The 26,073-nt window shown below is 42.4% G+C and overlaps 1 protein-coding gene across 1 annotated transcript; it reads right to left on the bottom strand.

Annotated features, from left to right (window-relative positions):
• Nucleotides 1-6,282: 6,282 nt before the first annotated feature.
• MFAP5 (microfibril associated protein 5) lies at nt 6,283-25,839 on the bottom strand. The gene is made up of 11 exons (XM_064377459.1): nt 25,772-25,839; nt 25,376-25,508; nt 24,792-24,851; nt 23,600-23,635; nt 17,581-17,625; nt 16,899-16,931; nt 14,856-14,891; nt 11,131-11,160; nt 9,844-9,931; nt 8,868-8,941; nt 6,283-7,221 (listed from the first exon to the last, which is right to left on the bottom strand). Exons 3-11 carry the CDS (start codon nt 24,847-24,849, stop codon nt 7,109-7,111), a joined length of 513 nt encoding a protein of 170 aa, XP_064233529.1. The 5' UTR covers nt 24,850-24,851; nt 25,376-25,508; nt 25,772-25,839; the 3' UTR covers nt 6,283-7,108.
• Between the last annotated feature and the right edge of the window lie 234 nt (nt 25,840-26,073).

The following is a 26,073-nucleotide window of genomic DNA, read 5'->3' as shown; positions in this document are numbered from 1 at the left end:
GACCAAAAATCCATCTCAAACACACACACACACACACACACACTCTCACACTCACACACACTTAAAACAGTAGAGAAACTAGTATTGGTGGTATTGCACACTTTTTGCAAGTTTCCTACTCACTGCTAACCAGCAAGGTTCATCTCATTCTGTTACAAGGGAAAGAATGGAAGATCCAACCTACTCAAGAACAGTCTAAGAGAAACCGATCAGCTTAAGTAGAAAAAAAATCCTCTAGTCTTATTATCTACTTAATAGTCTTACTAAACCTTTGAACCCATAATCTTGCTAATTCTCAGAACCACCCCTAAGCCAGGTATATTGCCACCAGTTTACAGTTGAGAGGCAATCTGCTTAGCATCACACAAGTAGTGAGTCCCAAGTCTGGACTGGCACTGAAACAAGTGCCAGTTATTTGAAATTAAAATGAACAGGATGATGTAAGTGTTGCTTTTATTATACCTAGAACCATGTTAATTTGGGGGTCTAGATGACCCACGTATCAATGATGTGAGCATTTCTTTTAGTTTCTACATGACAAGAGAGAAATTATTCTTGCCCTATCTCATTAGAATATATTGTCATTCTTAATGTTAATGTTACACACAATGAGCATATTTGTTTGACTTTCTCAAGTTATAAATTAACTTTCAGCAAACTGGTTATTAAGAGAAACTACATTAAAATCAGTACATGTTGAAAACAAAAATGACAAAATACTCACATAAGATAATAAATGACAGCTTCTTCTTCTTCTTTTTTTTTTTTTCTTGAAACTGAGTTTCGCTCTTGTTACCCAGGCTGGAGTGCAATGGCACTATCTCGGCTCACCGCAACCTCCGCCTCCTGTGTTCAGGCAATTCTCCTGCCTCAGCCTCCTGAGTAGCTGGGACTACAGGCACGTGCCACCATGCCCAGCTAATTTTTTGTATTTTTAGTAGAGACAGCATTTCACCTTGTTGACCAGGATGGTCTCGATCTCTTGACCTCGTGATCCACCCGCTTCGGCTTCCCAAAGTGCTGGGATTACAGGCGTGAGCCCCCACGCCCGGCCCTAAATGACAGCTTCTTAATTGGTTTTTAAGAGAAACTAGTTTGCTAGAAGTTAATTTATAACTTGAGAAAGTCAAACAACTATGCTTATTATGTTGCCACTATCTGACGAAGGTTGAGATAGCTCTCACATAACATAATAACTCATAATTAAAGTACAAGTACTTTCCATAGTTTCCACACATTAGGAAATGGTTTACAAAGATGCAGTTGATACCTTAACACCCATCAGTCTCTTCAATATAATACAGATTATTTTCCATAAAATGAATTTCCTTATACTTATGCTCAAAACTTATCTATTCTGGGCCGGGCGCGGTGGCTCACGCCTGTAATCCCAGCTCTTTGGGAGGCTGAGGCGGGTGGATCACGAGGTCAAGAGATCAAAACCATCCTGGTCAACATGGTGAAACCCTGTCTCGACTAAAAATACAAAAAATTAACTGGGTATAGTGGTGCATCCCTGTAATTTCAGCTACTCGGGAGAATTGCCTGAACCCAGGAGGCGGAGGTTGTGGTGAGCCGAGATCGCGCCATTGCGCTCCAGCCTGGGTAACAAGAGCGAAACTCCGTCTCAAAAACAAACAAACAAAAAACAAAAACAAAAAAAACAAACTTATCTATTCTAGTTTGGTTTGGGGGTTTGTTTGTTTGTTTTTATGGAGGAAGGAAGAAGAGGTGAATCTCCTACAAATTTATGAGATCATCTTGAATCTCTATAGATCATTACATAAATGTAGCCAGGCCTGTACAGTCAGGACAGGAGAAAGGAAAAGGGAGGGAGAAGAGAAAAATGCCAGAGGTAGAGAAAAGAACTGCAGGACCCACGGGTTAGGAATAAACTAGAACCTAACTCTAAGTGATTGGACAAGTTGAAAAATAACACAAAATCATTATCAGCTATTAAAAAAAAAAAAACGAGGGTTTGAGGTAAAGTCAAGTCCGATTTGTCAACAGGAAGCTGTGGGCTCTGCACCTCTATTTATACAAACGTTTGCTTTTTCCATCTTCGGTTCTGCCCAGAATTTGTCTTGACTGCTGCTTCTGGCTCTGCTTGACTGGTTTTAGAGAAAAAAAAAAAAAAGAAAGAAAGAAAGAAAAAACACAACTGTGGCCACCTGTTCCTCTCCTTACCACAGAGACACTTAACAAGTCACTTTCCCTGATGTTTGGTTGGTGAAAATGCTCAAAGATAGAAGGGCTTCCTTTTTTTTTAATCAGAGTATTGTGGTTTTAATCAAGGCCTCCCTGAGCTGACAAAGCTAAAGGACAGTCCGGCCTCTCCTCCACTGTGCTCCTGGTGTCTTTCCATTTTACCCTAAGTTTCCCACACTTCCCAAATTCCCTTTGAATTTACAATTTGACAATTCCCATCTTTTAGCTTTCCGGCTCCCCCACCCTGGTGTCAGCCTGCTGTCACTCTCTCATCCCCCTAACTCCTGGTCTGGTGCTCTTCCATCTTTCTTCCCGCTTCTTTTCAGATTCCTTTCCTTCTTCACTGTATTACAGCAGCTTCAGTAGAAAAGGGAGTGGGATCTTAGAGGTTTCCTGTGCCTTCTGACCAGGGGTAAAGTGGTTGGTTAGACATCTAGGTTTGGCCACAAGTACCCCGAAGCAGAGAAGGGAGGAGCTTGTGTCTAGCAACATATACTGCTGTATATGTCATCAAAGTAAGACTCAGAAGTTGGGAGACCAGCTGGGGTTTGCACTCCTTGCTGTGAGTCAAAACAATACTGAGAAGAAGTGTGCATAGAACTCTATTTAGTGAGTAGGACACACAGTTGAATTTCCAGAATGTGTTCATTTAAGGAGAACAGAGAATTTTCTTGAATCATAAGCATGGAATATGGAAGAAGGCTCAGAGTAGAATCAACTCAATCCGAGAAGAGAAAATAAGGGTGAATCTTTATGAGTAGGTAGATGAGGCCACTATCTTCAGGATACCGGGAAGGCATTCAATACCTAATGATATTTTTACTAAATTCATTAATTCTAACATTGAAGATCCATTATTTCAGTTTAGAAAATGGCTTTTCAGGCCGGGCGTGTTGGCTCACGCCTGTAATCCCAGCACTTTGGGAGGCCAAGGCGGGCGGATCATGAGGTCAAGAGATAGAGACCTTCCTGGCTGACATGGTGAAAACCCATCTCTAAAAAAAAAAAATTGCTTTTTATTAAAAGCCCAGCTGAATTTTTGTATTTTAAAAAACAACTCTTCCAAATCTTTTTTTTTTTTTTTTTTTTTTTAGATGGAGTCTCACTGTTGTTGCCCAGGCTGGAATGCAGTGGCACTATCTCGGCTCACTGCAACCTCTGCCTCCCAGGTTCAAGTGATTCTCCTATCTTAGCCTCCTGTGTACCTGGGATTACAGGCACCCACCACCACACCTGGCTAATTTTTTTTGTATCTTTAGTAGAGACCAGGTTTCATCTTGTTGGCCAGGTTGGTTTTGAACTCCTGACCTCAGGTGATCCACCTGCCTCAGCCTCCCAAAGTGCTGGGATTACAGGCATGAGCCACAGCACCCAACCCCGCATCTTCTTTAAAAAAAAAAAAAAGAGAGAGAGAGAGAGAGTAAAAGTTTTCCAGATTCTTTCCTGGGAGGGAGCAGGAGAGGAAACAAGATTATCAGGGACCTGAGACGGAACAGGGTAAACAACAACTAAGGGAGGTAATGGAATTTCCGCCAGTGGGGAGGGTACGAAGGGAAGCAGCTGGGACCAAAAACAACCACCTGAAACTTGATCTGGGACCTCCCTCTCTCAGTGGAAAGTCAGAGGGGGAAATAAGGCTTTGTCAGGATGTGGAAAGGATGGAAAGAAGGTTAGAATTTGTTTTACATAATAAGAAGAGTTTAGGCCGGGAGCAGTGGCTCACGCCTGTAATCCCAGCACTTTGGGAGGCCGAGGCGGGTGGATCACGAGGTCAAGAGATCGAGACCATCCTGGTCAACATGGTGAAACCCTGTCTCTACTAAAAATACAAAATATTAGCTGGGCATGGTGGCGCGTGCCTGTAATCCCAGCTACTCAGGAGGCTGAGGCAGGAGAATTGCTTGAACCCAGGAGGCAGAGGTTGCGGTGAGCCGAGATCGCGCCATTGCACTCCAGCGTGGGTAACAAGAGCGAAACTCCGTCTCAAAAAAATAAATAAATAAATAAATAAATAAATAAATAAGAAGAAGAGTTTAAAAGCGTAGAGAACATAAGAACGATGAGAAATGGCAACACAGAAATTTGATCACACAGAAGAGAAGTGAGTAAAGCATGAAACTTCACCAAGCAAGACTGTCACACTTGCAGGGGACAGAAAAGAAAAACAGGGCCACATCTGGAGGAGTATAAATACATTTGGAGTGCTGGGGAACCGATAGTAAAGTTGGGGAGTGAAGGAACGAATAGAAGATAGCATAAGAGAGACATTTGAGCGATATTGGTATTCTTTTTTTCTTTTTCTTTTTTTGTTTGAGACAGTCTTGTTCTGTCACTCAGACTGGAGTGCAGTGGTGAGATCTCAGCTCACTGCCACCTCCGCCTCCCAGGTTCTTTTTTTTTTTTTCGAGACGGAGTTTCGCTCTTGTTACCCAGGCTGGAGTGCAATGGCACGATCTCAGCTCACCGGAACCTCTGTCTCCTGGGTTCAGGCAATTCTCCTATCTCAGCCTCCTGAGTAGCTGGGATTACAGGCACGCGCCACCATGCCCAGCTAATTTTTTGTATTTTTAGTAGAGACGGGGGTTTCACCATGCTGACCAGGATGGTGTCGATCTCTTGACCTCGTGATCCACCCGCCTCGGCCTCCCAAAGTGCTGGGATTACAGGCGTGAGCCACCGTGCCAGGCCAATACTCATTTTTTAAAGCGGAATAAAAGTGCATAAATTCGTGCCTTTTTTTTGTCAACATAAAAGAAAAGAGGAAAAGAACCAGAACAAAAGACATTTTATTCTGAGAAATAAATTGGGAAAAAGTATTTTTAAATGTTTAATTTGGAACATACATAATACTGAAATTGAGGTGCTGTCTGATGGAAATGTTGCAATGTGGAGTAGGAGGGTCAAGTTCATGAAGAGATTCTTAAAATGATTCTTGAAAACTGTGCCTACAAGATTTCTCTAAAGTGGCTACAATATGCATTTAGTGTGTCTGTCTAAATGAGTACATTTAATTCTAGAGACTGTAAGGAGTAGAGATTATATGCTTTGGGGCTTTTTCTAGCATTTCTTTTTAATCAGTTGTACAGATCCCATTAAACTAAATTGTTTCTTAACAGCAAGAATCTGATCATTTAACTAGTTTTCTCAGCAATATAAAAGGAACACAACCTCCACTGTCATATGTAACTTGTATCCTAGTTCCTGTTTGAATTCCATTGGTTTTTATAGAAAATTATGGAGTTTTTCAGACAGAGGATTCATAATATATAATTTGTCATTTGTTATAATGATATTTTGTTCTGTTAAATTGTGGATTGCTATCCTTACCTAGGATAAAGCAGATATGGTTGGTGTGAATTAGACTGTACCTAAGCTTCAAGAAATATGAATAATGCATTAAATCCAGAGAGTCATAGAATTAAAAGAAATCTCAGAACTACGAATATATAAATATTTTTTATTTTATTTTTTTGAGATGGACTCTCGCTCTTGTCACCCAGGCTGGAGTGCAATGGTGCAATTTTGGCTCATTGCAACTTCTGCCTCCCAGGTTCAAGTGATTCTCCTGCTTCAGCCTCCCAAGTAGCTGGGATTACAGGCTCCCGCCACCATGCCCAGCTAATTCTTGTATTTTTATAGAGATGGGGTTTCACCATGTTGGTCAGGCTGGTCTCAAACTCCTGAACTCAAGTGATCCACCTGCCTCAGCCTCCCAAATTTCTGGGATTACAGGTGTGAGCCACTGTGCCTGGAAGAACTAGTATAAATTTAACCTTCTCATTTTAAAGATAACATTATACCAGGACCTAATGAAGGAAAATGACTTATCCAAGGCTACCTGGTGACTTCTAGAGCCAGTATAAGAATGTGGGTTGTCTGAATATTGTGTTTCTTTCACTCTTTCATATTAACCATTAGGCACACTTTCTGTCTGCCTATTAAAATTCAAGTCTGAATGCCCTTCTTAGCCCCAATTAGGATATTGTGGAAGCCATTTGCATAGTAATTCTACTGTGCACTTGGTAAGTCATGAGGATGAACGAAGTCGCAACTCAAAGAAATGCCAAACAATGGTATGGTTTCACATGAAGCTGTCTAATTTACTTTGTGGAGGTGGGTTAACCCCAGTGCCACCATAAACGAATCAGTAAATGAGACTTACTTTCCAGCCTTACTTCCCAACTGGACAACTGCATGAAAAATTGAATCAGGAATTATGAGTCCAAGTTCTATATCTGGCATAGTCCTCATGCTTTAGCCTCAGCCTCTGAGCTTAACAGAAGACATTTTGGGTCCTATATGTTGCTAGTAGGATTGTATAATTCTTAGCTGTGTTGCAGAATCTTCCAGGACTATAAAAATTACCATGATCTGTCTCATAAGGAATACTTGCCAGCCAAATTTTCAGGCAAGCCAGCAAAATAGTTAAAATAAGAGTAAAGAGGAACATGTAAATATGGGGAGTTAATCTAGGAAACGCTTGTGAGGAAAATAAATGAAGTTATATGGTTAGCTGAAATAGACAAGGATAACTTCTTCAATCCTAAGATCTATATCAGACAGATTCAATAGTAAAGATAATTAACCTAAAGTTTATTCTCCCTTGAAATTGTACATAGAATGTTTGTATTTAAGCCATATATAGTCATCATCTATTCGTCTATGATATTGAGAAGCAGCAAATTTATGCAATAATATAGACTTTATATTTTAAGTGCAAAAAAATGAGATAAATGTTATCAGTTTGGGTGAAAAATTAGAGAGTAGGGGTAAAGTTGGGCATTGCAAAAGGATTGGTTTAAGAAATACTGTCTATAGGTTAGCTGTCAGTGGTTAAAGAAGAAGGAAATTCTCCTTCCTCTCACCCACATATTTTTTCTTCTTTCCTCTTTTTCGATGATCACAGACCATTGGGTTTCTGCAAATCCACATTTTCACAGGGATTAAGTAGGAAGTAATTGGAGCGACGGAGTCTCCTAGGGGGCAGACCAACCATCTGACGGCAAAGTTCATCTAGAAGAGAAGAAGGACATGAAGGGAAGAGAATGCAGGAAGATAACAGAGGCTCTTGTTTTAAGGAATAGAGAAAACTTTGCAGTGTGGTGTAGTGTAAAGGTTGGAGAGAGAAAGATCTGGGTTTCAACCAGCTCTGCTACTTACTCTAGCTATTTACTACTTCCTAGAAAGTTTCTGAAATTTTGTAAACCTCACTATCCCTTTCTGTAAAATGAGAATTAAAATACCTACCTCAACAGTATATTTCTGAATATTAAAATGAAATCATGTATGCAAAGAACCTAGCACAGGTGACCAGTAAATGTTAGTTTCCTTTATATATTCAGCTGCCAATTCTTCTAATCATGGATCTATTAAATAGAAAAATGAGGTCCAATCATTCGTTATACATTTACATGCTTACTATGGGCAAATAGCTAACTTTAGTAAATCCCCTGAGATACTTGAAAGTGCCTAGAGTCCCAAATACTCATCCTCAATCGCAAGGTGCTTCCCTTGCAGGTGGCTTGCACAAAGCCAATGGGGGCATACAGCAAGTTTCCTTCTGCGAAGTTAACTACAGCTCTTACTCAGGAGCTCAGCGCAAAGCGGGCTGCAGAGTCAGAAATGGCTTTGTCTGTGGTGTCTTCACCAACCACAGCCATCATTAGGGGCTGGCCACGGGGAAAGTGAGAGGTATCTTTGTTCCCACCACGTAAGGTCTATAACCACACGTTTTGGGCCCTTGTAATTGGTTCTATAACATCTTTCTACCTTCTTCTACCTGAAATGTCACAGTAAGAAATGTACATTGTTCCCGGAATTGGTAAACTATTTATAACGTAGCTGATTTCTAAATGTCCCATCTATTTTTTATTTATAGCCCCTATCCAAACCTTATTGCCTCCAAATTAGTGCGTGGGCATGTGCGTGTGTATGTTTTATTTTTATTTTTATTTTATTTATTTATTTATTTTTAGAGACGGGGTCTCGCTATGTTGCTCAGGCTGGAGTGCAGTGGCTATTCACTGGCGCGATCCCAGTACTGATCAGCACGGGAGTTTTGACCTGCTCTGTTTCCAACCTGGGCCGGTTCACCCCTCCTTAGGCAAGCTGGTGGTCCCCCGCTCCCGGGAGGTCACCGTATAGATGCAGAACTTAGTGCGGACACCCGATTGGCATAGCACACTACAGCCCAGAACTCCTGGGCTCAAGCGATCCTCCCACCTCAGCCTCCCGAGTAGCTGGGACTACAGGCATGTGCCACCACGCCCGGCTGTTTTATTTTTAATTATGAACATGGTTGCGGACTAGCAGTGTTTATTATCTATAATGGCCGATTTGAAATTTTCCCTAGAACCCCAGTGAATGATCTTTAAAACAGCTGGAGTGTCAGAAAGCTCTCTAAATAAGAGACACTGTGGGGTTACAATCTAGTAGGAAAGGGATCTAGGGGTACTTTTCTTAGGGTTGTGTTTCTATATCAGGCACACGGCTTTACATAGATTGTTTATTTGGGATAACTTCCAGCAGGAGCTGATGGAATCTAAGGGGATAGCCTAAACCCCTTCTCCAATACCAGACTTTGGATATATTCATATCATGTCCCTATTTACCCCTCTCATAACTACTTCTCCCCAATAAACATCCAGACATCATCTTACCTTTCATAGCTTCGTGTTCCTTACAGACAAGACGGGAGCAGATCTCCTTGTTGACAACGTACATACGTCGAAACCTGCAGACGTCCCAATGTCATAGGCAAGGAAGGAGATGGAAGAAAGCCTTGAGAGAAGCACTAACCTGGGTCTGGGATGCCTCTTCAACTCTCGTATTCCCCACTTTCCCCTATCTGCTCTTCCCCAGATGGATTTCCTTAAGTATTTCAGACATTTTCCCCACACACACTGGGGGAAAATAAGGGAGGGAATGGTATTAATTACTCTTCTATTTTTTAAATTTTCATTTCAATAGTTTTTGGTTTTCATTTACATAGATGAGTTCTTTAGTGGTGATTTCTGAGGTTTTGGTTCACCCCTACCTGGCAGTGTACACTGTACCCAATATGTAGTCTTTTATCCCTCATCTTCTCCCACCCTTTCCCCTGAGTCCCCAAAGTCCATGATATCATTCTTATGCTTTTGCCTTCTCATAGTTTAGCTCCCACTTATAAGTGAGAAGAGACAACATTTGGTTTTCCATTGTTTACTTACTTCATTTAGAATAATGGCTTCCAGCTCCATCCGAGTTGTTGCAAAGGCCATTGTTTTCATTATTGTTCTTAGTGACACTTTGCCCACTCCACCTAGAGTCAGGCTTAATATTCCTCCCCACTATTTTCTACCTTAGAGTTGGGTTGCTTCTGCCTCCTTCTATCAGGTAATTAATGGAGCATGCCAGTGTTGCCCTCGTGACTCTTCTTCCTCCAGCCCTCACCTTCACTTACCACTTGCCTATTCTTTGTATACCTCAGTCCAGACTCCAGGTTCTGGTTGGCACATTCAGGAATAACTAGGAGGGTTGTGCTAACAACTTTCGCCCCGTTAAAGTTTGCAATTTCATAGCGGGTGCTCATTAAATAGTTACCAACACAAAAATACTACCATGGAAGATGTTTTTTGGCATTCTGGGATCCCTTACCTGATGAAGCATGACTGATGAATGCATAGTTGAATTGGCCGACGCACAGAGTAGAGCCTTGTGCAAGTAAATTTCTCATCCCAGCACTCTGAAGAACCCAACACAAAAAATAAGGAGGTCCAAATAGAAGCAGCATAAACAAAGGATTAAAGGAATTGGGAAAGAGAGATAGAGTAGGAAAAAATACAGAGTAATCTCTGCAGAGAATCATTATAAATTGGGCTACATCCTTTCTGCTCACCAAAAACAGAGCAAGAAGAAATTGACTAAATGAAGTCTACTTGGAAGGAGAAGTGGATAAAATAATCTCTGGGAGCACTTCTAGGGATAAAGTCTTTCTAGGATTATCCAATATAAAATAGGCTGGGTGCAATAGTTCATGCCTGTAATTCCAGCACTTTAGGAGGCTGAGGCGGGTGGATCACTTCAGGTCAGGAGTTTGAGACCAGCCTCGCCAACATGGTTAAACGCTGTCTCTACTAAAAATACAAAAATTAGCCAGGAGTGGTGGTGCACGCCTGTAATCCCAGCTACTTGGGAGGCTGAGGCACGAGAATTGCTTGAACCTGGGAGGCAGAGGTTGCAGTGAGCTGAGATTATGCCACTGCACTCCAGCCTGGGTGACAGAGCAAGACTACATCTCAAAAAAAAATTTATACATATATATATGTATAAAATGATGAATGCATTGTTGAAATGTACATATATGTACTCTGTGCATCAGCACAACTATATATTATGTACATTTATATATATTATATACAATTATATCTATTTATATATTATATATTTAATATATATATTACTATATATATATTTATACATAAAATGTAAATGCTGATAATCCCATTCTGAAAACATAAAATTTCTTAGGCAGGTTGCTATTTCTCTGTTCCAGTAGTTTTCAACCCTAGCAATATAGCAGGATTATCAGTACATTAGGAAAGCAATTTTAACATGATATCTATGGTAATATGGAGTCCTTGCAGTTAAATTTATTTCACTTCCCAAGCCACTAACCACCAAATAAAGTCCAAGGGTATTTTAGGGAGAGGGCTATCTGGGGACCACGCAACATTCATTCCATTCTTTCCTCATGATTTTTATGAAAGACGCTCATTTAAAAAAAAAAAAAGGAATAAGAAAGCGAAGAATACTAATACTAATACTCTGAGAAATAATTGGAAGTAAACTAGAAAATGTACCAAGTACCCCCCAAAAAACAAGGAGATAAGGAATCCACAGGAAGAAAAAAGGCGTAAGATGACATGCAAGTGGCAATCATACCTGCAGTGGCATTTTTATCACCAGGGGAGGCTGAAAGGCAGAAATTTTATTCCATTATTACCAATTCTAGAAGTTACTACCGATGTAATTGCCATGCTGCCTCCCTTGGGTCCTGCTTGGAGTCCCGTAAATAGGGAGCAAATTAATGTATAATTCTTAGCAACTTCTAAAAGAAAACCTTATTGGGCTGATTTGCTCCACAAAATTGAAGAGATTAGGAGGTAGGATGGGAATTTTTTCCTTTCTCCTTTCCTTTCTAAAGAGTTGAGAAATTCAGTGTATTGTGAGTATCTCTGTATTGTTGACAAGAAGCAAATTTAGTAGGAACACAAGCCAAAGAGCTGTATGCCCAGAGGAGCGTCTTTTAGAACTTAGGAGAGAAAAGATTATTATCCTGTACAAGCTCTTCCTTAAAAGGGAAATTTTATTTTCTGTAGATTACATACATCATCATGAATTCTTCTGATAAATGTTGTTGGGTAAAGAATAATGAGGGTCAGCTGGGCATGGTGGCTCACATCTGTAATCCCAGCACTTTGGGAGGCCAAGGCGGGTGGATCATTTGAGGTCAGGAGTTCAAAACCAGGCTGGCCAACACGGTGAAACCCCATCTCTACTAAAAATACAAAAATTGGCTGGGAGTGATGGCTCACACCTGTAATCCCAGCACTTTGGGAGGCCAAGGCAGGTGGATCATGATGTCAGAAGTTCAAGACCAGCCTGGCCAACACAGTGAAACCCCGTCTCTACTAAAAATACAAAAATTAGCTGGGCGTGGTGGTATGTACCTGTAGTCCCAGCTACCTGGGATGTTGAGGCAGGAGAATCACTTGAATCTGAGAGGCAGAGGTTGCAGTGAGCCGAGACCATGCCATTGCACTCCAGCCTGGGTGACAGAGTATGACTCCATCTCAAAAACAATAAATAAAAACAAATAAAATTTTTTTAAATACAAAAATTAGTTGGGTGTTGTGATGTGCTCCTATAATCCCAGCTACTTAGGAGGCTGAGGCAGGAGAATTGCTTGAACCCAGGAGGCGGAGGCTGCAGTAAGCCAAGACCATACCATTGCATTCCAGCCTAGGTGACAGAGGTAGACTTCGTGTCAAGAATATTGAGGGTCATCCTAACCTAGGAGCAAATTTAACATGGGCCTTGTTCACAGAATGAAGAACAAGTCAAGGAGTTAGATGAATCGACTAGTCAGGGGTGTTACCAGGGAAAATGTCACTGGAAGTGTTGCAAATACAATACTAGGAAGTATGTTATGATATCTCATTTATCTCATGGTTTTAAGCCAAGTCTATATGCTGATAATTATCAAACCATATTTTCAATCCCATCTCTCTCCTAAGCTCCAGACCTATAAATCCAACTGCCATTTTATGGAAGAGTTCTTGAATTTTTCAAAGATCCTTCATATTCAACGTATCTCAAACTGACTTAATTATCTTTCCCTTCACCAATTCTATTCTTCAGTGAATGAGACCAACATCCACCCAGTAGCTACATCTAGTCATCTCAGCAATCTGCTCTCCCTTATAGCTCACATTTGGTTCTCACTATCTCTACCTTGATTCAGGCCAGCTTCTATTTATTTATTCATTTATTTATTTATTTATATACAGACGGAGTCTCGCTCTGTCTCGCAGGCTGGAGTACATCAGCGTGATCTCGGCTGACTGCAACCTCCATCTCCCAGGTTCAAGCAATTCTCCTGCCTCAGCCTCCTGAGTAGCTGGGATTACATGTGCATGACGCCACACCTTGCTAATTAACTCATGTGCCAGAATCTTTTATTGGCAACACTGCAGCAGTAGCCTTGCTGGTTTTCCCGCTTCCAGGCAATCATGGTCAAGTAAAGTTATCCACACTGCCCTGGGAGTACAATAGCGGATGTGGAGGTGGGGCATGATCTTCCCAATGCACAAATCTAATTATAATCCTACTTTGCATAAATGTCTCTCTGGTTGGTTTTCATGTCCACCATACACTTTTTAATTTATATTGTCTTCCTTACCTAAAAGCTCTTCCCTCTTCTATCCACTTGATTCACTTCTACTCGTCTTTCAGGAAGCAGCTTAGTCAAATATGCCCTCCAGAAAAAGCCTTTTCTCACCCCTAGCACTGAACCTAGCCAAAAACTCTTTCTGTGTCTTCCATAACTTCTCTTGCTTACCCTAATTATAGAATTTTGTGAAACTGAATAAAGTTGTCTATCTTGTATATTACACGAAAGATGTCTAATAGAAGAAAATCAGTTTTGTTCACTTTTATATCCTTGGCACCTAGTAGCAGGTTTTCGATAATGATTTATTAAAAAATAATCTAGCTACCTATAATCTCAGCACTTTGGGAGGACAAGGAGGCAGATAACTTGAGGTCAGTTCTCAAGTTTTAGTAGAAACTTGTATTTTAATAGCAACCCTGTCTCTACTAAAATACAGAAAAATAGCTGAGCATGGTGGTGCATGCCTATAATCCCAGCTACATGTGAGGCTGAGGTTGCAATGAGCTGGGATCGTGCCATTGCACTCCAGCCTGGACAATAGAGTACTCTGCCTCAAAACAAACAAACAAACAAACAAAAATGTAGCTTCTCTCTCCTTTTCTCACTTCCTACCACTTGGCCCATATAGTTTTTTTCTCTAGCTGTCCAAAAAAAAAAACAACAACAACAAAAACCTCAGTTTCCCTCATGGGCCAAACTCCCTTTGCTTTTACATCTTTATTTTATTTTATTTTGAGACAGAGTTTCGCTCTTGTTGCCCAGGCTGGAGTGCAATGGTGTGATCTCGGCTCACGGCAACCTCCGCCTCCCAGATTCAAGCAACTCTCCTACCTCAGCCTCCTGAGTAGCTGGGATTACAGGCACGTGCCACCATGCCTAGCTAATTTTGTATTTTTTTAGTAGAGACGGGGGTTTCTCCATGTTGGTCAGGCTGGTCTTGAACTCCCGACCTCAGGTGATCCGCCTGCCTCGGTCTCCCAAAGTACTAGGATGACAGGCATAAGCCACTGCACCCAGCCGCTTTTATATCTGTAAACATGCTGTTCCCTCTGGCTGGAATGTCCATCCCCTCCTTGACCTCCTGGTTTTCTTCAATTCTTCTTTCAAAATTCAGCTGAGGCTGGGCCCACTGGCTCATGCCTGTAATCCCAGCACTTTGGGAGGCCAAGGCAGGTGGATCACCTGAGGTCAGGAGTTCAAGACCAGCCTGACCAACATGGCAAAACCCTATCTCTATTGAAAATTTAAAAACTAGCCAGGCATAGTGGTGGGTGCCTGTAATCCCAGCTACTTAGGAGGCTGAGGCAGGAGAATTACTTGAACTCAGGAGGCAGAGGTTGCAGTGAGCCGAGATAGGGCCATTGCACTCTAGCCTGGGCAACAAGAGCAAGACTCCGTCTCAAAAAAGAAAAAAAAAAAAAAGTTGGTCAAAGCAGGGGTTACTTCTAACCCTTATCTTCCAGAACATGTGTTTATACTTTTATCTTGCCTTTACCCATCAAGTCTTGAAACTTGAGAGAAAGATTAGCACAGTTCCTGCTTGTTGGGTGTTCAACAATGTCATCAATTTGAATTGAACTACTGGAAAAATGTGCCATGTAAACTGTCATCCTGTCTATTTAGGATCCTTTGGCAGCTGCATATCATCCAGAATGGACTCTGGAGAAAGCCTAGAATGGCCCTGATGGCCCTGGTGTACCAGATCTGCACTCACCCAAGTCATCTGTGGAAGGTGCAATATCAGCCAGAACTGAAAAGACACAAAACAGCAGGTATGAGGAGAGCTTCGAATTGCAAACATAAGGCAGAGTAAAAGGGAGAATGCAGATACCATGGAAAGGGCAAGGCTATGGCTGGGTTTGTGTTTTGTGTATAACAGGATACAATTAATTGAAATAATTATGAAACTTTTTAAAGAATATTAGTCCTAGGCCGGGTGCAGTGGCTCATGCCTGTAATCTCAGCATTTTGGGAAGCGAAGGTGGGCAGATCACGAGGTCAGGAGTTTGAGATCAGTCTGGCTAACATGGTGAAACCCCATCTCTACTAAAAATACAAAATATTAGCCGGGCATGGTGGCATGCCTGTAATCCCAGCTATTCGGGAGGCTGAGGCAGGAGAATTGTTTGAACCTGGGAGGCAGAGGTTGCAGTGAGCTGAGATCTCACCACTGCACTCCAGCCTGGGAGTCAGAGCAAGACTCCATCTCAAAAAACAAAACAAAACAAAAAAAGAATATTAGTCCTGGGTGGGGTGCAGTGGCTCACATCTGTAATCCCAGAATTTTGGGAGGCTGAGGTGGGTGGATCACTTGAGACCAGGAGTTCTTTCAGACTAGCCTGTCCAACATGGTAAAACCCCATCTTTACTAAAAATGCAAAAATTAGCATGGTGGTGGGTGCCTGTAATCCCAGCTACTCAGGAGGCTGAGGCAGGAGAATCACTTAAACACAGGAGGCGGAGGTTGCAGCAAGCTGAGGTTGCGCCACCGCACTCCAGCCTGGGCTACAGAGCTAGACTCTGTCTCAAAAAAAAAAGGCAGGGCACAGTGGCTCACGCCTGTAATCCCAGCACTTTGGGAGGCTGAGGCGGGTGGATCACGAGGTCAAGAGATCGAGACCATCCTGGTCAACATGGTGAAACCCCGTCTCTACTAAAAATGCAAAAAATTAGCTGGGCATGGTGGCGCGTGCCTGTAATCCCAGCTACTCAGGAGGCTGAGGTAGGAGAATTGCCTGAACCCAGGAGGCGGAGGTTGCGGTGAGCCAAGATCGCGCCATTGCACTCCAGCCTGGGTAACAAGAGCGAAACTCTGTCTCAAAAAAAAAAAAAAGATAGAAAAAAAAAATCAGCACTGTCACTGTGACAACACTTTCACAGCATCTCTATCCAAAGATAAAAGCAGGCTGGGCGAGGTGGCTCACGCCTGTAATCCCAGTGCTTTGCGGGGCTGAGGCCAAGTGTTCAAGACTAGCTAGGCTGACATGGTGAAACTCTGTGTCTATTAGAGATACAAAACTGGGCCGGGCGCAGTGGCTCACGTCTGTAATCCTAGCACTTTGGGAGGCTGAGGCGGGTGGATCACGAGGTCAAGAGATCGAGACCATCCTGGTCAACATGGTGAAACCCCATCTCTACTCAAAACACAGAATCAGCTGGGCACAGCGGCTCATGCCTGTAGTCCTGTTAGTCCCAGCTACTCAGGAGGCTGAGGCAGGAGAATTGCCTGAACCCAGGAGGCGGAGGTTGAAGTGAGCCGAGATCGCGCCATTGCATTCCAGCCTGGGTAACAAGAGTGAAACTCCGTCTCAAAATAAATAAATAAATAAATAAATAAATAAAACTTAGTCGGGCATGGTGGTGGATGCCTGTAATCCCAGCTACTCAGAAGGCAAGGAAGGAGAAGTACTTGAACCCTTGAACCCAGGAAGTAGAGGTTGTCACGAGCTGAAATTACGCCACTGCACTCTAGCCTGGACAACAGAGTGAGACTCCCTCTCAAAAACAAACAACAACAACAACAACAAAGATAAGGGCCGGGCGCAGTGGCTCACGCCTGTAATCCTAGCACTTTGGGAGGCCGAGGTGGGTGGATCACCTGAGGTCAGGAGTTCAAGACCAGCCTGGCCAACATGGTGAAACGTCATCTCAAAAAAAAAAGATAAAAGCACAGAATAAATTCAAGAGCTGGAATAAATATTGTGAAATTAACAAGAACTATGCCATTTTTTTTAAAAAAGCCTACGGTAAATCTCACCTGTTTCATCTGTAGCGGGATCATTCACCAGATCTGCAAAGACACATGACAAGGAATGAAAAAAATTTCAGTTAGGAAAAGTAGCTAAGGAAAGCAGGATAAAGGGATGTTAATCTCAAAGGATGCAAGAAAGGCTGAAGCAAAAGCATGTGGACTCAGGCAGATGAGGGACTATCACAGAAAGAAATGGAAGAGAGAATAAGATTGGGCATGGGTGGCTGGGCACTGTGGCTCACGCCTGTAATCTCAGCACTTTGAGAGGCCGAGGCAGGCAGATCACAAGGTCAGGAGATTGAGACCATCCTGGCTAACACAGTGAAACCCTGTCTCTACTAAGTATACCAAAAACATTAGCCAGGCGTGGTGGCACGCGCCTGTAGTCCCAGCTACTCGGGAGACTGAGCAGAAGAATCGCTTGAACCCCAATGGTGGAGGATGTAGTGAGCCGAGATCGCACCACTGCAATCCAGCCTGGGTGACAGAGTGAGACTCTGTCTCAAAAAAGAAAAAAAAGATTGGGCATGGGTACAGAGATGCTGGCATCTAAGGTGACATCAGAGCTCTGCATGAGCTCAAAGCATTCACCAACACTTTTAAAGTCTTTATTTTTCTTTCTATAGACATGACCCTCAATCCATCTATCCCAATAAAACAGCAATTTTTTAAAAAAAGTGTAGCTTACTAGGATCTTCTGTGAACGTTTCTGGAGTCACTGGAGTCACATCGTCTGAAAACAAAATTAGAAAGCATTTTCTGAGAATCTCTGTCCCCTGCCACCCTTGCACTTCCAATAAGTTAAATTGTGTAGCATAGTGCCCAGCTGAGTTGAGTATCCCACAATTGTTTTTCCTTGATTGCTTACTACAATCGCAATCCATTGATGACTTCTTTGCAATACTTATTTAAAATGAAATTGGCTATACCAAAGACATTGCAATGCTGACATTCATAATTCTGATATCATTGGGTATAAATTTGCTGATATGCTTTTGAGTATTCATAAAAGGTAGTATTAATTTTTTTTTAAAAGCCTCACTCTGTGACCCAGGCTGAAGTACAGTGGCCAATCTTGGCTCACTGGAACCTCCATGCAGGTTCAAGTGATTCTTGTGACTCAGCTTCCCGAGTAGACGGGATTATAGGTGCACACTACCACACCTGGCTAATTTTTGTATTTTTAGTAGAGACAGGGTTTCACCATGTTGACCAGGCTGGTCTTAAACTCCTGACCTCAAGTGATCCACCCACCTTGGTTTCCCAAAGTGCTGGGATTACAAGCGTGAGTCACCGTGCCCGACCGTGTTGATGGTTTTCTGATGCTCATTGAGAAGTGAGGTGAAAATGTAGAGGGAAAATGCCAATGTAAGTAGAGAATGGTTTGCATTTGATCGTTGGAAAGTAAAGGCAGGAGGAAAAGAAATAAAAATGGGGGCAAGGCGTGGTGGCTCACGCCTATAATCCCAGCACTTTGGGAGGCCGAGGCGGGTGGATCACGAGGTCAAGAGATCGAGACTATCCTGGTCAACAAGGTGAAATCCCGTCTCTACTAAAAATACAAAAAAATTAGCTAGGCATGGTGGCGCACGCCTGTAGTCCCAGCTACTCAGGAGGCTGAGGCAGGAGAATTGCCTGAACCCAGGAGGCGGAGGTTGCCGTGAGCCGAGATCGCGCCATTGCACTCCAGCCTGGGTAACAAGAGCAAAACTCCGTCTCAAAAAAAAAAAAAAAAAAGAAAAGAAAAGAAATAAAAATGGTCGAGGTCTTAAGGTGGAATCTATTATATTAGGATAAACTGAGAAAACTATTTCTGAAACTGCAAATAACAGCACTTCCTAAAACCAATGGTGTCTACTTTAAAAATCAAAATAACAAAACAGCATTAATATTTATTTTTTAATTTACATATAAATTATATTGTATGTATTTAAGGTATCCACGGTGACATTTTGATAGACGTGTATAAAGTGAAATGGTTACTACAGTCAAGCAAATTAACATATCCATATCCTCACTAGTTTTCTTTTTTGTATGTGTATAATAAGAGCACCTGAAATCTACTCTCTTAGCAAATAACATTTAAATATTTAGCAAACAGGCCCAGTGCAGTGGCTCACGCCTGTAATCCTAACACTCTGGGAGACCCAGGCAGGCGGATCATCTAAGATCAGGAATTCAAGACCAGTCTGGTCAACATGGTGAAACCCCATCTCTACTAAAAATACAAAAATTAGCCAGGTGTGGTGGTATGCACCTGTAATCCCAGCTACTCAGGAGGCTGAGGCAGGAGAATCACTTGAACCCGGGAGGCAGAGGTTGCAGTGAGCCAAGATTACACCATTGCACTCCAGCTTGGGCAACAAGAGCGAAACCTCGTCTCAAAAATAAAATGAAATAAAATAGAATAATAAAAGAATAAATAAATATTAAGCAAACATTCCATCGGCCATTACCCTTCAATGTAAATAGCTTATATTCATAATCCATTCTACCCACTAGGGGTCAGCAGAGTCACATAGTTTCCTTTAACTTTTTTTTTTTTTTTTTTGAGGCTGACTCTCGCCCTGTCACCCAGGCTGGAGTACAGTGGTGGCATGATCTCGGCTCACTGCAACCTCCGCCTCCCGGGTTCAAGCAATTCTCCTGCCTTGGCCTCCTGAGTAGCTGGGACTACAGGTGTACACCACCGTGCCCAATTAGTTTTTGTGTTTTTAGTAGAGATGGGGTTTTACCATGTTGGTCAGGCTGATCTTGAACTCCTGACCTCAGGTAATCTGATCACCTTGGCCTCCCAAAGTGCTGGGATTACAGACATGAGCCACCACGCCCAGCCTGACTTCTTTTTTCAACTTCAGATTATATTAATAAATATCAGGTGTACATCTGCTGAGAACATACATTTTTATAAAGCATGTCAGAGTTACAGATAATTGTAAAAAAAGGTAAAATACACATAAAGCATTTTGTAGGAGTTTCCCTTGCTTACCTCATCCTTTTTTCTAAATTCCAGATAGAAATTCATCATATTTGGCCGGTCTTTGGTGGCTCATGCCTGTAATTCCAGCATTTTGGGAGGCCAAAGCATGCAAATCACTTGAGGTCAGGAGTTCAAGACCAGCCTGGACAACATGGTGAAACCCCATCTCTACTAAAAATACAAAAAATTAGCTTGGCATTGGTGGTGTGTGCCTGTAGTCCCAGTTACTCAGGAGACTGAGGCAGGAGAATCAATTGAACCCAGGAGGTAGAGGTTGCAGTGAGCTGAGATCGTGCCACTGCACTCCCGCCTGGGACAGACCAAGATTCTGTCTCAAAAAAAAAAAAAAAATCATTAGGTTTGACCAAAAAAGCCTCTTAATATTTAACACTCATTAGAGGCTTTATTCTTTATTTTTTATTCTTTTTATTCTTTATTCTTTATTTTTTTTTTAAGCCAAACATCATTGATTAGGAGAACAGTCTTTAATAAAAGGAATCCAAGTCTGTTCCAATACCACAGGATATTTGAAAAACCACTAACCTGAATCATTCTAGAGACTGCAAGAGAGGAGTAGAGCTTCTCCTGGGTGTACCCCAATCCTCAGTTCCCTTTCTCTAGAGGCCTAGCTACATTGCAGTCCAGCTACTCACAGAAACAGGAGCAAAGCAATGGGAGAACAGAGGGCTTAAGAATGTATCCTAGCTGTCTCTGGGATTTCAGGGCAGAGTACTGCTTTTCTGCATATACCTCAGTTTAACCAACTTTTCCAAGAGCTATCACCATACAAATACTTTATCTAGTATTCATGAAGTTCTCTTAAGAAATATTAACTTTTTTTTTTTTGAGACGGAGTTTCACTCTTGTTACCCAGGCTGGAGTGCAATGGTGCGATCTCGGCTCACTGCAACCTCCGCCTCCTGGGTTCAAGCAATTCTCCTGCCTCAGCCTCCTGAGTAGCTGGGACTACAGGCGTGCGCCACCATGCCTAGCTAATTTTTGTATTTTTAGTAGAGACGGGGTTTCACCATGTTGACCAGGATGGTCTAGATCTCTTGACCTTGTGATCCACCCGCCTCGGCCTCCCAAAATGCTGGGATTATAGGCGTGAGCCACCGCGCCCTGCCATATATTAACATATTTTCTTTTCCTCTTCTTTTTTGAGATAGAATCTCACTCTGTTGCCCAGGCTGCAGTACAGTGGTGCCATCATAGCATATTTGCAGCCTCAAACTCCCAGCTCAAGCAATACTTCCACCTCAAACTTCTGAGTAGCTAGGACAACCGGCAAACCACCACACCTGGCTTTTTTTTTAAAAAAGGACAAGTTCTCAGGCCGGACACAGTGGCGCAGGCCTGTAATCCCAACACTTTAGGAGGCGGAGGTGGGTGGATCACCTGGGGTTGGGAGTTTGTGACCAGTCTGACTGACATGGTGAAACCCCGTCTCTACTAAATACAAAAATTAGACAGGTGTAGTGGCACATGCCTGTAATGCGAGCTATTTGGAAGGCTGAGGCAGGAAAATCACTTGAACCTAGCAGGCAGAGGTTACAGGGAGCCAAGATCATGCCATTGCACTCCAGCCTGGGCAAAACTCCATCTCAAAAAAAAATAAAAAGAGAGAGAGAGAGAGAGGGTATCACTATGTTGCCCAGGCTGATCTCGAACTCATGGCCTTAGGTGATCCTCTCACCTCAATCTCCCAAAGTGATTGGTATTAGACATAAGCCACCACACCAGGCAAGACAATTCATCGTACTTTATGATATTTCTACTAGAAAAGCATCTAAAGTCATAATACAAGACTGGTTTCTAACCAGTTCAGAAAAATGGATTCCGATTTTCAGTTTTTCTGGTGCTGAAATCTGATCTAGATTCAGAAACTCTGGGATTCAGATATTTTTACCAACAGAAAAAAAATATTTTTATATTTTTATTTTCTGTACCAGGACCCACTGCAAGAAAATTATATTGTACCATACCCTGGTATACATATATGGAAAACTCAGAGAAGTTCTATTAAAGTTTTATGAAATAAAACTTTACTCTTGCAAAGCACATGCAATGCATCCTGGTATATTTGTTTTGGTCTTTCTTAATTCATTTTAAAAACTAATACCAGCTGTGACCCCCTAAATTGATTTTATGACCCTATTAATAGGTTGCATACTGTAGTGGTCTGTCCTCTAACTCTCCTGGGCTCGGAGAAATAAAGAGATAAAATTATAATTATGTTGAATGCCTTGAGGCAGAATGGACTTTTCTTCATCAAGCTGAAGGAAATGGTCCTTTAGGAGTCACACTTTTGGGATTTTTGTTATGGAGAATGGTGTGAGCAAAAAAAAAAAAAAAAAAAAAAAACATAAAAAGCAGAAAAACCAGAAAAATACCTTTTGGATTTTACCTGGTTGTGCTACAATTTCACTTAGTACTGACATGACTTCTTTTTTTCTAATTTTTTTGAGTTTTTTTTTTCTTTTGAGTCAGTCCCACTCTGTTGCCCAGGCTGGAATGCAATGGCACGATCATGGCTCACAGCAGCCCCAGCCTCCTAGGTTCAAGCGATTCTCATGCCTCAGCCTCCTGAGTAGCTAGAACCACAGGCATGTGCCACCACACCAGACTAATTTTTTTTTTTTTTTTTTTTTTTTTTTTTTAGACGGAGTTTCGCTCATTACCCAGGCTGGAGTGCAATGGCGCGATCTCGGCTCACCGCAACCTCCGCCTCCTGGGTTCAGGCAATTCTCCTGCCTCAGCCTCCTGAGTAGCTGGGATTACAGGCACGCACCACTGTGCCCAGCTAATTTTTTTTTGTATTTTTAGTAGAGACGGGGTTTCACCATGTTGACCAGGATGGTCTCGATCTCTTGACCTCGTGATCCACCCGCCTCGGCCTCCCAAAGTGCTGGGATTACAGGCTTGAGCCACCGCGCCCGGCCTTTTTTTTTTTTTTTTTTTGAGACAGAGTTTCACTCGTTACCCAGGCTGGAGTGCAATGGCGCGATTTTGGCTCACCGCAACCTCAGCCTCCCGGATTCAGGCAATTCTCCTGCCTCAGCCTCCTGAGTAGCTGGGATTACAGGCACGCGCCACCATGCCCAGCTCATTTTTTGTATTTTTAGTAGAGACGGGGTTTCACCATGTTGACCAGGATGGTTTCGATCTCTTGACCTCGTGATCCACCTGCCTCGGCCTCCCAAAGTGCTAGGATTACAGGCTTAATTTTTTTTTTTTTTTTTTATGAGATGAGGTCTCCCTGTGTCGCCCAGGTTGGTCTCGAACTCCTGGCCCTGCTGTCTCAGGGTCCCAAAGTGCTAGGATTATGGGCATGAGAAGACTTTTTACCCTGTCTTTCATTTTTCCACAGTTACATGGAGTAAGGAATGATTTTTGTAAGGACTAATGGCATTTTCTGAATAAGACAGGAGATGCATAGAGAAGAGTAAAAACAGAAATGGGCATAGAGGAGATATTGGGAAGGTGTTTCAGTAGTCTAAAACCACACACACAAGAAGCTTTTATGAATGGGATAACAGGATTGTGGAAACTCATGAAGTTGATCCTATTTCTCACACTTTGGCAATGCATCTCTGTGTTGTAGGAAAGATACTTTTTTTTGGCAGCAATAGATAAGCAGGAAGTATTCTTTAACTCTATTCATCTACATTTTCCTAATAAGAACCCCAACAGAACCCCTATCCAAGGGTTCACAGGGTTCACCTACCTCCTCGTTGGCTGTTGACCCCCAGGAGTATCCAATCTGTAGCAAAGGAAAGAGAAAAGAGATGTGAGTGACTGCAGCTCTATACCTCATAACTCTTTTATTAGACAAATCAGAAAACGATGGAGATGGGTACACTTTATCTTTGTGACTTATTCCTATATAGCTCAATATAAAATTATTCAGACCATTAGTGCTATGAACAAAACCAACAGGAGTAGAAACACTTCAGAAAGACAAGTTCCTTCACTGCTGTGCGTTTGGTTGGTTAAAAAAAAAAAAAAAAGACAAGTTCCTGAGAACAAAACCCTGCTGCCCTCTTACCCACATTCCTGTCCAGAAATGGAGTCCAGCTCCACTGAGAGGCCCAGCAGCCCTTCTAGTGTTTCCTGCCTTCTCGCCCCACGGCTTCCCCGCTAACTACGCTAGTGAACAAGGCAGAAGAATTATTTTTCTCAATCTGCATTGGAAGAAAAAGAAAAAAAATAGAGTAGGACATCTTTAAAGCCTAAAGTTCACTTTCTGTGGCCCATCTTCTAGCCAGATTCTGGAAAATCTGTGAAGATGACTTTTCTCTTGTGTGTCAGTATGGCATATATTTTTTGCATGCACGTGTATATACCTGCATGTATGCTGGTACTAGAAGATATATTCCCACTGTTCTTCTTCAAAATTTCAATTTAGTCCTGCTTCTTTTTTTTTTAACAGAGACGAGGTCACACTATGTTGCCCAGGCTGGTCTCAGTGATCCTCCTGCCTCAGTTTCCCAAAGTGCTAGGAGTACAGGCGTGGGCCACCACGCCCAGCCCAGGCCTAGTTTCTTACTAGGTAGTCCCTCTGTGTTTGTGTTTGCATTTGTGTATCAGCCTCTTTTTTGCTTTGCAATTTGTTTGCTCATTTATTTACATATGTGACCCTCTTTGGGTGGTTAACATGCATTTGTGTGTGTCTTAGTTGAACCTTAGTTTCATAACTCTCACGAGGCCTTTCCCCTAGTCCGAAGTCTTGTCACATTCCTGCCCATTTTTCCTTAACACAAAATCTGTTATTTTCTTCTCTCTTATATGAATTCCAGAGCTCCATACCAAGCATCTCCACCGCTATTCCTCTTCGACCTCATTCCATCCCACCTCCTGCCACACACATGTATAGCTGGGGAGTTGAGGGTTTAGGGAGCAAAGAAGAAAGGACTCACCAGAGGGGATGATGAATGCAGCAAGAAACAGCAGCACCCTGGGTCCCAAGAGCAGCATATCTACAGGGGTGGTAGGCATAGCAGAGAATGTGATGCTCACAGGCACATCTGCATTTCAGCGCCAGGGGAAGATGCCTCTGGGTCCCTGTCTTTTTGTCTTCCCAGGAACTTTCTTCATTTTCCCTTATGACTCAAACCTTTTCTTTCTTTTCTTACCTTTCACCTAACATTCATTTCTCCCTCATATCTGTTCTTTGGTCACTTACCATTATTCTTGCTCTTATTATTCTCTTCTACTAAGTCAGAAGAAATTTTACATTCTACACGGTCCGTACTTGGCCCTACCCTTTGGCCTCTTTCGCCCCTATGTCAAATCTTCCTTTCTCATATGATTGTCTTTTTCATATCATCTGCTCATCTTGGCGTCTCCTTTATCTGAATTGCATGGTTATTTGGAAGTCTGCTCAAGTCTAAGTTCAGTGACATTCTCCATTGTCCCTCTCCAGACCTTTCACACACACACACACACACACAGACACACATTCCCTCCATCTATTTAGAGTTTTAGGTACCACACAACTCACTGTCTATGGTGTTCTGCTCTTTCCGCCGAGTCCTTTGGCTGCTGAATGTCTCTCTCCTCTTATGCTGTTCTTACTTTGGCTGCAGAATGATGTGAACAGAGCCACTCCCTGGAAATAACTTCGGATTTGGCCTCTGAAACAATGAGATGAGGGAGAGTGAGAAAGCCAGGCTAGGCGTAGAATGCGTGTTACTATCAGGCTGGGATGAGAAGGGGGATGGGAATTCGCAGTCGCTCACACCCTCATTCCAAACGTTATGACCACACTGGTGAGAGCTCTTGCTGCTCCCTGGAAGGGTTGGCCCCAGCTCGTGTATGGCCTTTCTTCCATCAGCCTATTTTCCCTCCTCTCACGATCTGGTCCCAGCTCCCCTTTTTTCCTGGCTTTCCTTCTTACCTAAAAGTTCCTTCTTATCCTTGCTGTTTCTCTCCCTCTCTGGCTATCTTCCTTTTTTTTTTTTTTTTGAGACTGAGTTTTGCTCCTGTCGGACTAGGCTGGAATGCAATGACATCATCTCGGCTCACTGCAAACTGTGCCTCCTGGATTCAAGCGATTCTCCTGCCTCAGCCCTGTATCTTCCATATTTGAGTCATTCCTTCATCCCTGTGGGAAGTAGAAAAGTTCCTTTTTAAAGTTTCCTTTCTTGTTAAAGAATAAGTGTGCTAATAACTTTGTTAAGCCCTATCCTATGTAGTTGT

This window comes from Aotus nancymaae, unplaced genomic scaffold (assembly GCF_030222135.1).
Source record: "Aotus nancymaae isolate 86718 unplaced genomic scaffold, 86718_ANA_hifiasm-v0.15.2.pri h1tg000016l, whole genome shotgun sequence".
In the NCBI taxonomy this organism is placed as follows: Eukaryota; Metazoa; Chordata; class Mammalia; order Primates; family Aotidae; genus Aotus; species Aotus nancymaae.
This window is presented reverse-complemented; position numbering and strand designations above follow the sequence as displayed.

What these genes read in the sequence shown, in the direction of transcription:
- MFAP5 (XM_064377459.1), bottom strand. Translation starts at nt 24,849, where the DNA reads ATGCTGCTCTTGGGACCCAGGGTGCTGCTGTTTCTTGCTGCATTCATC. An exon ending in TCCCGCTACAGATGAAACAG is followed by an intron (nt 14,892 to 16,898) that starts GTGAGATTTACC and finishes GTGTCTTTTCAG; the next exon opens with TTCTGGCTGATATTGCACCT. An exon ending in CATCAGTCATGCTTCATCAG is followed by an intron (nt 8,942 to 9,843) that starts GTAAGGGATCCC and finishes GGACGTCTGCAG; the next exon opens with GTTTCGACGTATGTACGTTG.